This window comes from Leucoraja erinacea, chromosome 14, assembly GCF_028641065.1.
Source record: "Leucoraja erinacea ecotype New England chromosome 14, Leri_hhj_1, whole genome shotgun sequence".
Taxonomy (NCBI): Eukaryota; Metazoa; Chordata; class Chondrichthyes; order Rajiformes; family Rajidae; genus Leucoraja; species Leucoraja erinaceus.
In genome coordinates, this window is record NC_073390.1 from 2,942,263 (window position 1) to 2,958,135 (window position 15,873).

At 43.5% G+C, this 15,873-nt stretch overlaps 1 protein-coding gene across 3 annotated transcripts in view; it reads left to right on the forward strand.

Annotated features, from left to right (window-relative positions):
• mcf2l2 (MCF.2 cell line derived transforming sequence-like 2) overlaps nt 1-15,873 on the forward strand; it is a 369,326-nt gene that overhangs the window by 326,327 nt on the left and 27,126 nt on the right. For all 3 annotated transcript variants that reach the window (XM_055645379.1, XM_055645377.1, XM_055645378.1), the window contains 2 exons: nt 8,631-8,705; nt 12,759-12,833. In XM_055645379.1, coding sequence (XP_055501354.1) covers nt 8,631-8,705; nt 12,759-12,833 — 150 coding nt within the window. The remainder of the gene's footprint in view (nt 1-8,630; nt 8,706-12,758; nt 12,834-15,873) is intronic.

A 15,873-nucleotide genomic window follows, 5' to 3' on the forward strand; every position in this document is an offset into this window, starting at 1 on the left:
CCAATCCCACAAAGACTGAAAATGCCCAAGCCTTTCCTGTCACACTGCATGAAAATTGCAGTGGGATTGAATGATTAAGGGGCCAACAATCACATCTCATTGTTGTCTGCCACATTTATTCAGCTTTGTTTGAGTCTTTTGGTCATTTCTACTCCTCATGGTTTACACCGATCTTCTGGTGTACTAGCCATGCAATTCTTCACAGCCTCTCGCCTACCAGAAGCATCGATCGACAAAAATGGTCATAAGGTCTCGGAGCAGAATTAGGCCATTTGGCCCATCGTCGACTTCACCATTCAATCATGGTTGATCTATCTTTCCCTCTCAATCCAATTCTCCAACCTTCTACCCTTAACCCATGACACCCTTTCTAATCAAGAATCCGTCAATCTCTGCCTTAAATATCTATTGACTTGACCACCGCAGCTTTCTGTTGCAATTAATTCCACAGATTCACCACCCTCTGACTCAAGAAATTCATCCTCATCTCCTTTCTAAAGGATCCTTTTATTCTTGTCCTAGACTTTCATGCGAGTGGAAACATCCTCACCGCATCCACTCTATCCAGGTCTTTCACTATTCGATAAGTTTCAATACCACCCCTCCCCTCATCCTTCTAAACTCCAGCGAGTACAGATCCAGCACCATCTCATGCTCATCGTATATTAAACTAATAATAACCTAACCTGGGATCATTCTCGTAAACCTGTGGACCTTGTCCAATGCCAGCACATCCTTCCTCAGATATGGGACCCAAAACAGCTTACAATACTCCAATACAGTCCGACCAATACCTTATAAAACTTCAGCATTACATATTTTACATGTTTTTATATTCTAGTCCCCTCGATATAAATGCTGGCATTGCATTTGTCTTCCTTACTATCGATTTGACTTGCAAATTTACTTTTTTGGAAATCCTGCACCAGCACTTCCAAGTCCCTTTGCTCCTCTGATTTCTGAACTCTCTCCCCATTTGGAAAATAGTCCATGCCTTTATTCCTACTATCTCTACACTACCTGTTCCTCCACCTATGTTCGTATCTTATGCAAACTTGGCAACAAAGCTTTTAATTCCTTTATCCAAATCATTCATATACAACGCAAAGAATAGTGGCCCCAGCACCGACCCCTGCGGAACTCCGCTAGTTACTGGCAGCCAACCAGAAAAAGCCCCCTTTATTGCCACTCTTTGCCTTCTGCCATTGAGCCAACCTGCTATCCATGCTAGTATCTTCCCACTGATACCATGGGCTCTCATCTTCTTTAGCAGCCTCATGTGTGGCAACTTATCAAAGGCTCACTAAAAATGGTCTGAAGCAAATGCAGATATGGAAATACTGTCTCAATAAAGTTCTGAAAAGTAAAGCCACACATTGCCCAGAAACTGCTGTGGTGGTGGGATGATGTACTGTTCTTCAACGCTTTCTGTCCTGCGTGTGGTTGCAGTATGTTTGATCTTTTCTTGATGTGAATACATTATTCAGTTATTTATAAAGTAATATTTTATTCAATATTTGTCCATTGAAGAAATGGCAGGCAAGTTGGTGCAGTGTGTTTCCTGCAGGATGTGGGAAGTCGGGGACACTACTAGTGCTTCTGAAAACTAAAGTACAGCTGCAGAAATTGTGGCCAGGTGCAGCTGTACTGCATGTGTTGGGGAACTGGAGCAGCAGCTGGGTGACTGTAGGAGTAAACGTGGAGTGCAGAAAACAGGTACACCCTCTTGGGAGCGGACGACGCAACAAGATTGAGTGGTAGCCAGGGCTGTGATTCCAACCCTGGTGCTGAGGCTCAATGGGGAAGAGTGAGGCCAGGCAGAGCCATTGTGGTGGGAGACTCCATTGTCAGAGGAGATTCTGCGGGAGCAGCCGGAGGTTGTTGTGCATGTTGGCATGAATGATATAGGTCGGAAGAGGAAGGAGGTTCTGCAACAAGAATTTACGGAATTGGGTAGAAGACTGAAAGGCAGGACCTGCAGGGTAGTGATCTCAGGATTGCTTCCAGTACCTCGTGCTAGTGAAGGTAAGAACAGAAAGATCGGGGGATGAATGTGTTACTGAGGGGTTGGTGCAGGGGGTAGGGATTCAGATTTTTGGATCATTGTGATCTCTTCCGGGGCAGGAGTGACCTGTACAAAAGGGACGGGGTGCACCTTAACTGGAGGGGGACCAATATCCTAGCGGGCAGGTTTGCTAATGCTACACGGGAGGGGTTAAACCAGATTGGCAGGGGGGTGGGATCTTATACATGACAATGGCAAGTGAGAGGATACAAGTTGGTATGGAGGGTGGTGCGGGAAAGGTTAGTGGACAGAATAGGCAGGTGAAAGGCGGAGAGCGAGGAAGGAGGGTTGGTTTAAACTGCATGTTTAAATCAGGGCATGGATAGGTACGAGCGATTGGGATGTTGTAGCCATGACTGGAACCCTGGTTAGGGGGGGGGGGGGGGGGGGGGGGGCGGGACTGGCAGCTCAATGTTCCGGGGTACGGGATGCTTCAGGAGAGACAGGGGTGAGGGAAAAAGAGGGGGGTTGCTTTGTTGGTTAAGGAGGATGTCACGGCAGTGTTCAGATATGACATTACGGATGGTTCGTCTAGTGAGGCTATATGGGTGGAGCTGAGGAACAAGAAAGGGATGATCGGAAGAGCGGAAGGGTTCTAACAGGGAAATGAGGTCTCTGGGTTGGGAGATGAGCATACAGTGTAGGGGATAACTCCCACCCCCCTTCCCTCTTCTCTGCCTCTCCACACATTCTCCCCCCCCCCCCCCCATCCCATCACCATGCTTATTTCCCTTCCTCCATATGCTCATCTCCCTGAGTGTCCCATCTCCAAAATCAGATTCAGATTCAGATTCAATTTTAATTGTCATTGTCAGTGTACAGTACAGAGACAACAAAATGCATTTAGCATCTCCCTGGAAGAGCGACATAGCAAACGATTTGAATAAATAATAATAAGTGTCCGGGGAGGGGGGTGGTGATTGGCAGTCACCGAGGTACGTTGTTGAGTAGAGTGACAGCCGCCGGAAAGAAGCTGTTCCTCGACCTGCTGGTTCGGCAACGGAGAGACCTGTAGCGCCTCCCGGATGGTAGGAGGGTAAACAGTCCATGGTTGGGGTGAGAGCAGTCCTTGGCGATGCTGAGCGCCCTCCGCAGACAGCGCTTGCTTTGGACAGACTCAATGGAGGGGAGCGAGGAACCGGTGATGCGGTATCCGAGTATAGAATCCGAATCTGAGTATAGAAAGGATTAAAACATGAAATAAACATATGTTAAATAAATTACTGAAGATGCAACTGGGGAGTGCATTTTACCAATTGCACCATCCGCCAGATGCCTTGTTCCTAATGACATGGATCAGAAATTGGAACACTACATTTGAACACTGTGATTTCCACTGGGAACAATTTGGCATTATGAGATATCGTTGATTCAAAATATAAGGATGAGCATCAAAAGCCAAAAGGCCAAGTTGTGATTCATGCAAATCCTTAACTGATAGCTAACAGAACTGTTCCAATATGGACTTGTAAAGTAGCCTATTGTTCTGTCGGAAACGTCTGAAACCAAATAGTTCCTGATCCAACAATCAGTTCATTATATAATCAAATTAACTTTCAACTACTAGTCATTTAATTGATGCTTCTACCTTACAATTCAAATTCAAATACACACAGGCGGACTTTTTACAAAGAAACATTTTATAATTGGCCCTGCCTGACCCAAATTGTATGTGTGTAACAGCAACCCTCACTGTTCCCAAGGATAGTGAAGCGATATGGAATGAATAGCCATGCCAAACAGTGGATTTGGGAAAGGGTAAGATGGGGACCCACAGTCCCGTTTATATCAACGGGTCGTTGGTGGAAAGGGTCAAGAGCTTCAAATTCCTGGGCGTGCACATTTCCGAAGATCTCTCCTGGTCCCAGAACATTGATGCAATTATAAAGAAAGCACATCAGCGCCTCTACTTCCTGGGAAGATTACGGAGAGTCGGTATGTCAAGGAGGACTCTCTCTAACTTCTACAGGTGCACAGTAGAGAGCATGCTGACCGGTTGCATCGTGGCTTGGTTCGGCCACACACTCATCTCCCCGCTGCCTTCAGGTAGAAGGTACAGGAGCCTGAAATCTGCAACATCCGGGTTTAGGAACAGCTTCTTCCCTCTCAGCCATCAGACTACTAAACTCAACTCTATTGCACTTTATATGCTTATTTCTGTGTGTATATATACATTGAATGGTATATGGACACACTGATCTGTGCTGTATTTATTTATGCCTACAATATTCTGTTGTGCTGAAGCAAAGCAAGAATTTCATTGTCCTATCTGGGCCACATGACAATGAACTCTTGTGAATCTCTTGAAGCTTGAATCTTGGGTGCATATAGACACAAAATGCTGGAGTAACTGCAGATATCTGCAATTGGACGGATAAGTACCTGGAAAAGCCTTTTATTAACTGGGATTTCAAATCGTGATAATCCCTGTGACATAGGAATTCTGCTGATGGATTGGATAGTTTTTTTTCAGGTCCTGTTATTTCCTACTTAAAGGGATTTCTTAAGTTTTTCTATTCCATCCTGCCTTACAATATACTTAAAAAAGTACTTTTTTTTGTCTCCTTTACTACTTAGGTTTTCTTCTTAAGCAATTTGTGACTATAATTTTATGACAATAGTTGTCAAAATCTAAGGACTATATTTCATAATATAAAAATGTAACAAATGTACTCAATTATATAATTGAAGGAAATAATACTGTGATGCGTTACAGTATAGGCAATTTATAAATGCTTTTTTGTGGTATTCATTTATTCTCAAGTCTGTTTCCAAATGTTGGTTCATGAGATTGATCCCTGGGATGGCGGGACTGTCATATGAGGAAAGATTGAAAAGATTAGGTTTGTATTCACTGGAGTTTAGAAGGATGAGGGGATATCATATAGAAACATATAACATTATAAAAGGACTGGACAGGCTAGATGCAGGAAAAATGGTCCCAATGTTGGGTGAGTCCAGAACTAGGGGGCCACAGTCTTAGAATAAAGGGGAGGTCATTTAAGACTGAGGTGAGAAAAAACTTTTTCACCCAGAGAGTTGTGAATTTATGGAATTCCCTGCCACAGAGGGCAGTGGAGGCCAAGTCACTGGATGGATTTAAGAGAGAGTTAGATAGAGCTCTAGGTGCTAGTGGAGTCAAGGGATATGGGGAGAAGGCAGGCACGGGTTATTGATAGGGGACGATCAGCCATGATCACAATGAATGGTGGTGCTGGCTCGAAGGGCCAAATGGCCTCCTCCTGCACCTATTTTCTATGTTTCTATGTTTCTATTGGAACAGTAGTCTTGAAAATAATATAACAAAAAACAATGCCCTGTGACCCCTTGTCCTGGACTTCCCCAACATCGGGAACAATCTTCCTCCATTCTGAATAAGCCAAGTTTTTATTGTTCTATAAAAATGATGGCTCCTGGTGTGGTTTGATATGGCTGCTTTCCTGATAATGATCTACCAGTATTTAACTCAAAGGGGTATTGTTAATTTATGTCACGGACCACAAAATGCTTTGGATAAGACATTTTTTAATGTTTATACAGAGCAGATGATTACTTTCATTGAATTCAGGCAATACTGTTGTTAAGGATTTGGACACGCTAGAGGCAGGAAACATGTTCCCGATGTTGTGGGAGTCCAGAACCAGGGGGCACAGTTTAAGAATACGGAGTAAGCCATTTAGAACGGAGACGAGGAAACACTTTTTCTCACAGAGAATGGTGAGTCTGTGGAATTCTCTGCCCCAGAGGGTGGTGGAGGCAGGTTCTCTGGATGCTTTCAAGAGAGAGCTAGATTGGGCTCTTAAAAATAGCGGAGTCAGGGGATATGGGGAGAAGGCAGGAACAGGGTACTGATTGGGGATGATCAGCCATGATCACATTAAATGGCGGTGCTGGCTCGAAGGGCCGAATGGCCTTCTCCTGCACCTATTGTCTATTGTCAATTGTCTACCTTTCCCTAACACAACAATTTTCAATGCAAATCAAGGACCTGAGAAATAATTTATACTGAGGTTATATATGTAAATAGCACAAAATGCTGGAGTACTCAGCAGACCAGGAAGCATCTCTGGAGGGAATGGACAACGTTTCGGTTCGAGACCCTTCTTCAGACTAGTCTGGAGAAAGGGGGACTAGAGATGTACAGAGAGATAGAGCAAATTAATGAAAGATGTGCAAAAAAGTAACAATGATAAAGGAAACAGTCCATTGTTAGCGATGTGCTAGGTGAGAATGGGAGCCTGGTGTGACTTGGGTGGGGGAGGAATGGAGTGCTGGGGTTATTTGCAGTTAGAGAAATCATGATTGAGAAATCAGGACTGAGAAATCAGGGTTGTAAGCTGCCCAAGTGAAACATGAGATGCTGTACCTTATATACAAGGAATCCCATATGCAAATGTCTGCTTCATGCTTGGATAAATAAATTTCATTATAGAATAGGTTTTTTGATGCTTTTGTTTTGCATGTAAATACTGATGTAAAATAGAGATCATGTTACATCCAACATTAAGTAAGGCATGCACAGTGGTCCTGTTTACACTTGTATAATTTATATCGGAATGTTCATTTTATTGCAACTTTTATATCTACATTGGTTGTAAGTTGCAGGGGAAGGTAGGGTAGGAATTGTTGGTGAATTGGAGTTTGGTTACTGGATTGCATTCGAGAGCCTTCAAGGTAAGTTGGGGCAGGACTGTCTAATTTTCTTCCTCCTTTCATCTTCTTTCCCCAACTCCTCTTCTTTTCCTGGGCCTCAGCTTATAGTTGCTTTCTCTGCCTTTTTTACCTCGTGATGGTAATGTCGTGAAATAATCTGCTTTGGTAATGAAGATCACAGGAGAGATTCTCTGAAACAGTCCAGACAGTGAAGTGTGGATTCACCACATCAAAGAGCACTCTGTCAAATATCATGTGCCATACTAGTCATAGACTGATACAGTGTGGAAACAGGCCCTTTGGCCTAACTTGCCCAGACCGGCCTGCATGTCCCAGCTACACTAGTCCCACCTGCCCACCATTGGCCCAAACCCCATCAAACATGTCCAATCCATGTACCTGTCTAACTGTTTCTTAAATGTTAAATATTGCTTTCTTCGTATGTATCAGGTGTGCATGGGATGTGCACAGGAATCATTAACCATTTCATCAGTGGATACCCATCGCTGATTGCCATGATTTGGTTTGCCCTGGGGGCTCCAATGCACATTTGCGGGGTGCATGGTGTTGCAGTAAAACATCACAAACACTTACTGCAGGTTCTTTCAGCAGCGCAACAAATGTTTGATGTTAAATGGCAGGGTCGACACCAAATCAGCATGCTGTTTCCCTCACTATGTGCCATCCTGGATTGAAATATGTACCGTTCTATCATTCGTCATTTGTCATTTTGTGTCATTTTAACAATGAACGCTTTTTCCTGGAATACTTCAGTATTTTGATTGGAAGTGATTCTTTATTAATCTATTTTTTTGTGTCAATTTACTTTGTATTGAAATGTTAATGAGTATAAAATACATAATAATTGAAGCTTCATGTATAAACAATGTACATTGGATAAGTGGGAAATTTTATCTATTCTGTAGTTTATTCATGTATTTTCTGTGTGGCGAATCTCCTCATAAGGTCATAAGGGATAGGAGTAGAATTAGGCCATTCGGCCCATCAAGTGCAATCCACCATTCAATCATGGCTGATCTATCTCTCCCTCCTAACCCCATTCTCCTGCCTTCTCCCCATAACCTCCGACACCTGTACTAATCAAGAATCTATCTCTGCCTTAAAAATATTTAACAGCCTTCTGTGGCAAAAAAATCCACAGATTTACTACAGTCTGACTAAAGAGAATCCTTCTCATTTCCTTCCCAAAAGAATGTCCTTTAACTCTGAGACTATGTCCTCTAGCCCTAGACTCTCCCACTAGTGGAAACATCCTCTCCACATCCACGCTATCCAAGCCTTTCACTTTTCTGTATGTTTCAATGAGGTCCCCCCTCATTCTTCTAAACTCCAGCGAGTTGGTCAGCCCACTCATTCCTGGGATCATTCTTGTAAACCTCCTCAGCCCAGCAAATCCTTCCTCAGATATGCTGCCCAAAATTGCTCACAATATTCCAAATGTGGTCTTACCAGTGCCTTATCGAACCTCAACATTACATCCCAGTTTTTGTATACAAGCCCTCTGGAAATAAATGCATATTTCATCCATTGTTTTCTTTAGTTCAAAATGTTTTTGTTCAAATATTGAGTCTAGGTTCTGTGGAGAATCTAATGCTCGCTTCATCAAATTCTCCTTCGTTGCCACAAAATATTAAAAATGAGGATAGCTACTTTGTATTTATGGGAAGCAGACAGGAGATAAAGGAAGATATTGTAACGTGCAAGTTTAAAACTGACAGAAGGAAGATAGAAATTGACTTTTATAACAATAGAAAGAAGTCCAGACAATGCTTGACAATTTGATGTTGTGAATATTCCTGAATATTGTGAATAGGAATATACCTATTACTGTTGCTGTTGCTAACCAGACGCTCTTCTAACTTCAGCATGCATTCATTTTCTGTGTTTCCAGAATCACAGTCTAAGGAACCAACAGTAATCCGGCGCATTTCCCTAGCTTCCTCCATCAGTGCTTCAGGAAGTAAAGGTACATTGTCATTGCAATTATATTCTGCTATTCCCAGATTTTGATCCAGTTAAAATGACTTCAAAACGCCAGTATATTTCTTGATTTTGACATAATTAGCTTTACAGAGGATGTTAAATCTTAAGGTACACAGTTTGTAGTGTATGTCGGTCAGAAGTCTGCCCCCTGCGATGGAGCTAGTGAGGTCAAGGAATGGTAGGGAAGTGTCGGAAATGGTCCAGGTGTATTGGAGTGCCGGATGGAAGTTGGTGGTGAAGTGGATGGTCAGTCAGTTGTGTGTGGGTGCAGGAGGTGGCCCCAAAGCAGTCGTCAATGTAGCGGAGGTAGAGGTCGGGGATGGGGCCCTGGTACGTATTGAGCAAGGATTATTCAACGTACCCGACAAAGAGGCAGGCGTAGCTGGGGCCCATGCGTGTGCCCATAGCTACGCCTTGTGTTTGGAGGAAATGGGAGGAGTCAATTGTGTGCTTTTTTATATATATATAGCAAATAATGTGCTTTTATATATCTTAATCTGCCTTGTCAACAAATGTATAAGCAAATGTAAGACATTGAGCAGAACACAAGTTTTGACTACATCTAAATCTTGTTCTTGCCATTGAAGTTCAACTGCCGGAAAAATATGCCGCAATGTTTATTATCTGAGACACTGGATGAGTAGCTGTTACTAATAAGACATTTAGTTTAGTTTAGATTAGAAATACAGCATGGATACAGGCTCTGGCCCACCCAGTCTACGCTGACCATTGAACCACACGTTTTCAAGAATTCTATGTTATCCTGCTTTCTCATCCACTTCCTACACACTAGGGCAACTTCATAATCATACTTTATTAGCCAAGGAATTTGATTTGCCATACAGTCATGCCAATAAAAAGCAACAAAACACACAAAATAAATTGTAACATAAACATCCACCACAATGACTCCTCCACATTCCTCACTGTGATGGAAGGTAAAAAAAAAAAGTTCAATCTCTTCCCTTCTTTATTCTTTATTGGTCGGGGGCACTCGACCTGAACGTTGTCAAGACGATCCTGGGTCCCGTAGCCGTCGGTCCTCCACATCGGGGCGATCAAGCTCCCGCATCTGGGGGATCTCACCTCCCCGTGCTGGCCGATTTGACCCCGGGTCGGGGCTGGTCGAACCTTCTGCGATTTTGGAGCTTCCCGACATCTGTCTCCACCTGAGACTGCGAGCTCCTCGATGGTGAAATCCGCAGGCCGCGGTTGGAGCGTCGATCCCAGGCAAGGGATCACAGGCTCCATGATGTTAGGCTGCAGAACGACTGGAGTTACAATCCGTAAAACGATCGCATCTCCGGCAAGGTAAGGGATTGAAAAAATGTTTCCCCCGACCCCCACTCCCTCCCCCACATAAAACAAACCAGAGAACATGAACACAAACTCTAAAAACACACTAAAAATAACCAAAAGGACGAATAGACAGACAGACTGTTGGCGAGGCTGCCATTGCTGATGGCGCCACCCGGTGGATTTACAAAAGCCAAGTAAGCGTCAAGAGTGTTTTATTGTCATATGTTCCAGATAGAACAATGAAATCCTTACTTGCTGCAGCACAACCGAATATGTAAACTTAGTACTGTAAACCATATGATAAAAGAGAGAGAAAGGAAAAGTTCAGTGTGTATACTGTATATACACATGCTCACAAGTACACACACACACACACAAACATCTATGTATGTGTATATATATATACATGTTTCCATGCTTATCAAGAATCTAGCTACCACTGCCATAGAAATCTTCTAATATTCAAATTCCCACACCTTTCGAGGAAGTGATTTTGAAACTTTTATGACCCTCTGAAAATTTGCCTCGGTGGTGAGTTTCAGTAAAATTTGAAAAGATGCAAAAATATAAAACAGGACGTTGAAATGAAAACAATTAAAATGAAAGCTCTTCCTTGATCCTGCAGCTCTTTCTGGTCAGTCTGTGGGAGTTAGGTGAATGGGTGGAAGTTACACCTGCTACATGCAATCTCCATGCAACAACGTGTTGCATTGGCAAATGTCCGACCCAACCCATTCTGGAAGTCAAAGGCACCCACTTAAAACAAGAATGAGGTAGCTTAAATATGATCACCTCAAGTATTTTAGGATTCTGATGCTACATACAGCACATTTGGGTTCAGGTTTTTGGTATGTTCCTGATCATTAGTTGTTAAGTGTGGGCAGTCTAATTTCTTTAGCATTGCAGGGCCAGGGTACATGGAAACACTTTCCCTCAATAGAGCAGTCACACTGGTTTATATTTGGACCTCTCACGTAGACATAAAATGCTGGAATAACTCAGCAGAACTGGCAACCTATCTTTGGATAGAAGGAATTGGAATTGTATTGTAATTAATTTATTCACCAAGTATGTAAAAACATACAAGGAATTTGATTTGCCATAGCCATACCAAAAAAGCAACAAGACACACAACTACATAAAAGCTAACATAAACATCCACTACAGCGGCTCCCACACATTCCCCACTGTGATGGAAGGCAATAAAGTCTTATCTTCTTTCCTCCTTATTCTGCCATGGACGGGGCAGTTGAACCATCCGTGCGATCGAAGCTCCTGCACCAGGCGATCGAAGCTCACGCGTTGGGGCAATCGAAGCGCCCGCGATCGGGGCGGTCGAACCCCCTGCGGTTTGGAGCTCCCAAATCAGTCCCTAACCAAGGGACCACAAGCTTCACGATGTTAAGTCCGCAGGCTCCAGCGGTCGGAGCTCCCGATGTCAATGCACAACAAGAGGCCGCCAGCTCCATGATATTAGGCCGCAGTGCGGACTGAGAAACGATAAGGAAAAAGTCGTATCTCCGTCGAGGAAAGGGATAAAAAAGTTTCCCCCAACCCCCACATAATACAAAACTAAAGATACACTAAAACATACATTTAACAACAGACTTAAAACAACAAAGGACGAGACAGACTGTTGTCACAACCCGGAATGGGTGACGTTTCGGGTCGAGACCCTTCTTCAGACTTTGCCTGAATTGTTTGAGTTTGAAGAAGAGATTCGACCCGAAACGTCACCCATTCCTTCTCTCCAGAGATGCTGCCTGTCCTTCTGAGTTACTCCAACATTTTGTGTTTATCTTTGGTGTAAACCAGCATCTGCAGTCCCTTCCTACACATTTGGACACCTTGCACTTGTCTCTCTGATATTGTCAGTAGCCCATTGTCACAACCCATCCATATTTTGGATGGTGCGCTAGACTCTGTTTATAATGAATCTTGAATTGTGAAATCAACATTGTAGATGACTGTACCTGTTGTGTAACCAATTTCTTGGCTCTGCCTGGAGCAATAGAAACTATGACAGAGATTTGCAATTTGATGAGTTACAGTGTATTCTTCAAACAATAAAAGAAAGACAGAATTGAATTGGAAAATGTGTGGGAACAATTGCATGTTTTGTTAGAAAATAGAATGGTATAGAGCAGGGGCAGGCCCTTCAGTCCACAATGTTTGTGCCGTATATGATTCCATGTTAAACTGATCTCATCTCCCTGTACATGATTCATATCCCTCTATTCCCTGTACGTCCATGTGTAATATAAACACCTCTTAAACGCTACCATTGTATCTGCCTCCACCACCACCCCAGGCAATGTGTTCCAGACCCCCCACTGCTGACGATTTTCACAATGGACATGATCCATTGTCCTCAGCTCTACCATGAACTCATTCTCCACAGCGTGCCCATATTAAGTTGAACGGATGATCAGAATAGTACATCAATTCAAAAGACTCTTAGCTGTAGCACATAATGTTGGGCCTACTTTTACAGCTGCAATTCTCAGCCAGATTACCTGAGGAGAGGCAACAATTCCTACCAGTCAACCTTGGTTGAAACAACTTCATTAAGGAATAAGCTTCAAACACACTGCACTGACGTTTGATCAAATATCTTTCCTCATTCTAGATCATAAACATTGCTGATTTATTGGTTTTAAGGAATAAATAAAAATTGAATAGATAATGGAGTGATTATTTAGGCTGTTTTTAATATATTTCCATGTCTCTGCTACAGGATCACTTTATGGCCCAGATGTTAAAGCTAAAAGATATGAAATAAAGAGTGACCCAACTCCTCTGGGGTTTGAAGGTACAGCTGCATTTGATGTGGAAACTTGCATGCTACTGCACCACAGTGCTCATGTTCTCATTTTGAATGACGGCCTCCATTTTGTTTTGTGTTGTGGCTGTACAAAATGTGACTGTTGCATGTTGTACTGTGTGTCCAGGTGTTTGTGATCAAGTTTCTTGCGATTGTCTCCCTTGGCTGTTTGTGATTTGGGTGGTTTAATTAGCCAAATTTGTATTATTTGAGATTTATTTACCGTAGCCAATTCCACCTTAATCACACTACCAACAGCAAAGTCCACTTTGAAAAGCAAGGTGAAATAGTTTGACACGTTTTTCAAATTCTTAAAATGTTTGTAGTTTCTCACTCATAATTTCTTCACTGGCTCATCTCCAGTTGGTTCAGAATGCTGCTGCTCGCCTTTTAACAGGGACTCGAAAGAGGGAGCACATATCGCCAATTCTGGCCTCCCTACACTGGCTCCCGGTGCACTTTCGGGTTCATTTTAAGTTACTGTTATTTGTTTTTAAATCTCTGAATGGGCTCGCCCCGCGTTACCTCTCTGAGCTGCTCCACCCATACGCTCCTGCCCGGTCCCTCAGGTCAGCTGGTCAGCTGCTCCTGGAGGTACCGAGGTCTAGTCGGAGGCTCAGAGGGGATAGAGCCTTCTCTGTTGCTGCTCCGGCACTCTGGAACACCCTGCCGTTGCACATCAGACAGGCCCCCTCACTGTCCATCTTCAAATCCATTGTTAAAACGCATTTGTACTCCCTGGCTTTTGACCATGCCTGAGGCTTTGCTTCTGTTTGTGGTGTTTTTGATGTTTCTTTATTTTACATGTCTTTTCCTACTATTTCTTTTGATTGTTATTTTTGGTGTGTGTTAACTTTTTTGTCAATGATTAGTGATGTACAGCACTTTGTTGCAGCTATGTTTGTTTTTAAAGTGCTCTATAAATAAAATTATTATTATTATTATTATAATTTGCCTCGTAATGAATCATGCATTTGGATGAATAACCACTTAATACGTTTATTCAGTAAAACATTTATATGCAGTTCATAAAGACACATGCAAGGCTTATGCCCCAGTTTTTGGTAAATGATGAGAGAAATATAGTCTCTGCAAAATATGCATAATTATGAAGTTGCTCTGTAGTCGACTCTAGTTAGTCTGAACCATACAGTTGGCCCTCACAGTTAAAAGTATACAATTTTATCTACCTTCCACCGCAATCCACTTTCATCTATGAATAAGCCAGTTCTGAATCCGTACATCCAAGCCATTGATAATCCCATACATTTTAATCTTCTGGATCAGCCTGCCATAAAGGGCCTTATCAAAAGCCTTGCTAAAATCCTTGTATACAACACCCACCGGCCTACCTTTATCACTCCTTCATCACCTCCTCTAAAAAACGCAATCAAGTTACTGAGTCACAACATGCTGTGTACAAAACCATGCTGGGTACCCCTAATTAGCCCACTCTGTTCCACATAGGAGTACATCCTCTCTCAAATTCTCTCCAATAGTTTCCCTACCACTGATGTGAGGCCCACCGGCCGAGAGTTCCCTGGATTCTCTCTACTTCCTTTCTTAAACAAAGGAACAGCATCGGCCACTCTCCACAGTCCTCCGGAACCTCGTCTGTGGGCTAGAGAAGAAACAAAAATCCGTGTCAAGGCCACCACAATCTCCTCGCTTGCCTCCCCTGGGATAGATCCCATCAGACCCTGGGGACTGATCCACCTTAATGTTCTTCAAGAGCCTCAGCACCTCCTCCTCCTCCTCCTCGATCTCAAACTGCCCGAGCATATTTGTATTGATCTTGCAGCCACCAAGTCATTCTCCTCAGTGAATACAGATGCAAAGAACTTGTTTAGCACCTTCTCTACATCCTCTGACTCCAAGCACAGATTCCCTCCTTTGTCTTTGAGCGACCCTACCTTCTCCCTCATCACCCACTTATTTGTAACATATTATGATGGTGCTCTTGTCCTTGGATGCTGCTCTGAACCCTTCAATTGGCTGAAAATCCAGGCAAGGCCAATCCCCAGCTTTATTTGTCGCAGCAAGATCCAATTAACTGCTGTTGGTTGGCCACTTGAACCTTGTCAACATATTCCCTGTAAAACCCAGGAATTCTAGACTGACTGGGAGAAGAGTGAGGAAGGAGGAAGAGAGTGAGGACGAAGAGTGTCAAAGTAGACACCGACCTGCTAGCTGTTCCCCTGTCGCAGGCTTGTGGAACACCGAGTCACCATCTAGTCAAGACTGGACTGCTGGAAAGTAAGCCCTAGACAGCCAGCACCTCCACCTGAAGCTAACACCGAGTGTCCGGGGCAGGCCTGAGATGCCAGAACCTCTTCATACCTCCAGACAACGTGTAACTGTGCTCACAGACACAGAGGCAAAGACTGGCTCTTTGCCACTTTCATTTCACAATCCTGAGACTGCCAACATTGCCTCTTCTGCCTGGACAACCCAAGCCAAATCTGAGCTGCCAGGAAGAAACCTGTACCATCAGCATCTCCTCCTGAAGCAAGGGTGAGCTTCAGGAAGAAACATGAGATTGCCACGCCTCCTCCTTTGAAGACCAGGATTGAGCTCACCAACGTCATTGCACATACACTCTGAAGGCAAGACCACATATGTGGTCCTGGACATTCTTACCACTATAAATAGAATAAAGCATGCAAGTTTATCCTCCTGCCAGTCACCATGTGGTCACTGCCACTACAGCTCTTGGCATTTCCCCCAATGTGACTCGACAATGACATTTCATTGCGGCCTTTGGCCCTTCTAATCACCCGCTTGAGTTATTTCCTATTTGCTTTATATTCCTCATAAGCCCCGTCCGATGCCACCTTCTTAAAGCTGACCTACACTTCCTTTTCTTCCTGATCAAGTTTCAACGCATTTGGCCTTTCGCTGTTCCCTTGTGTTGCCGCCCTTCTCCATCCTCTTTACTAGAACTTGCTAATCCTGTATATTTCGATCAGCTGGCCTTGAAATGACACCCACATGTCATCTGTGGACGCCCATTTACCGCAGTTCCCAA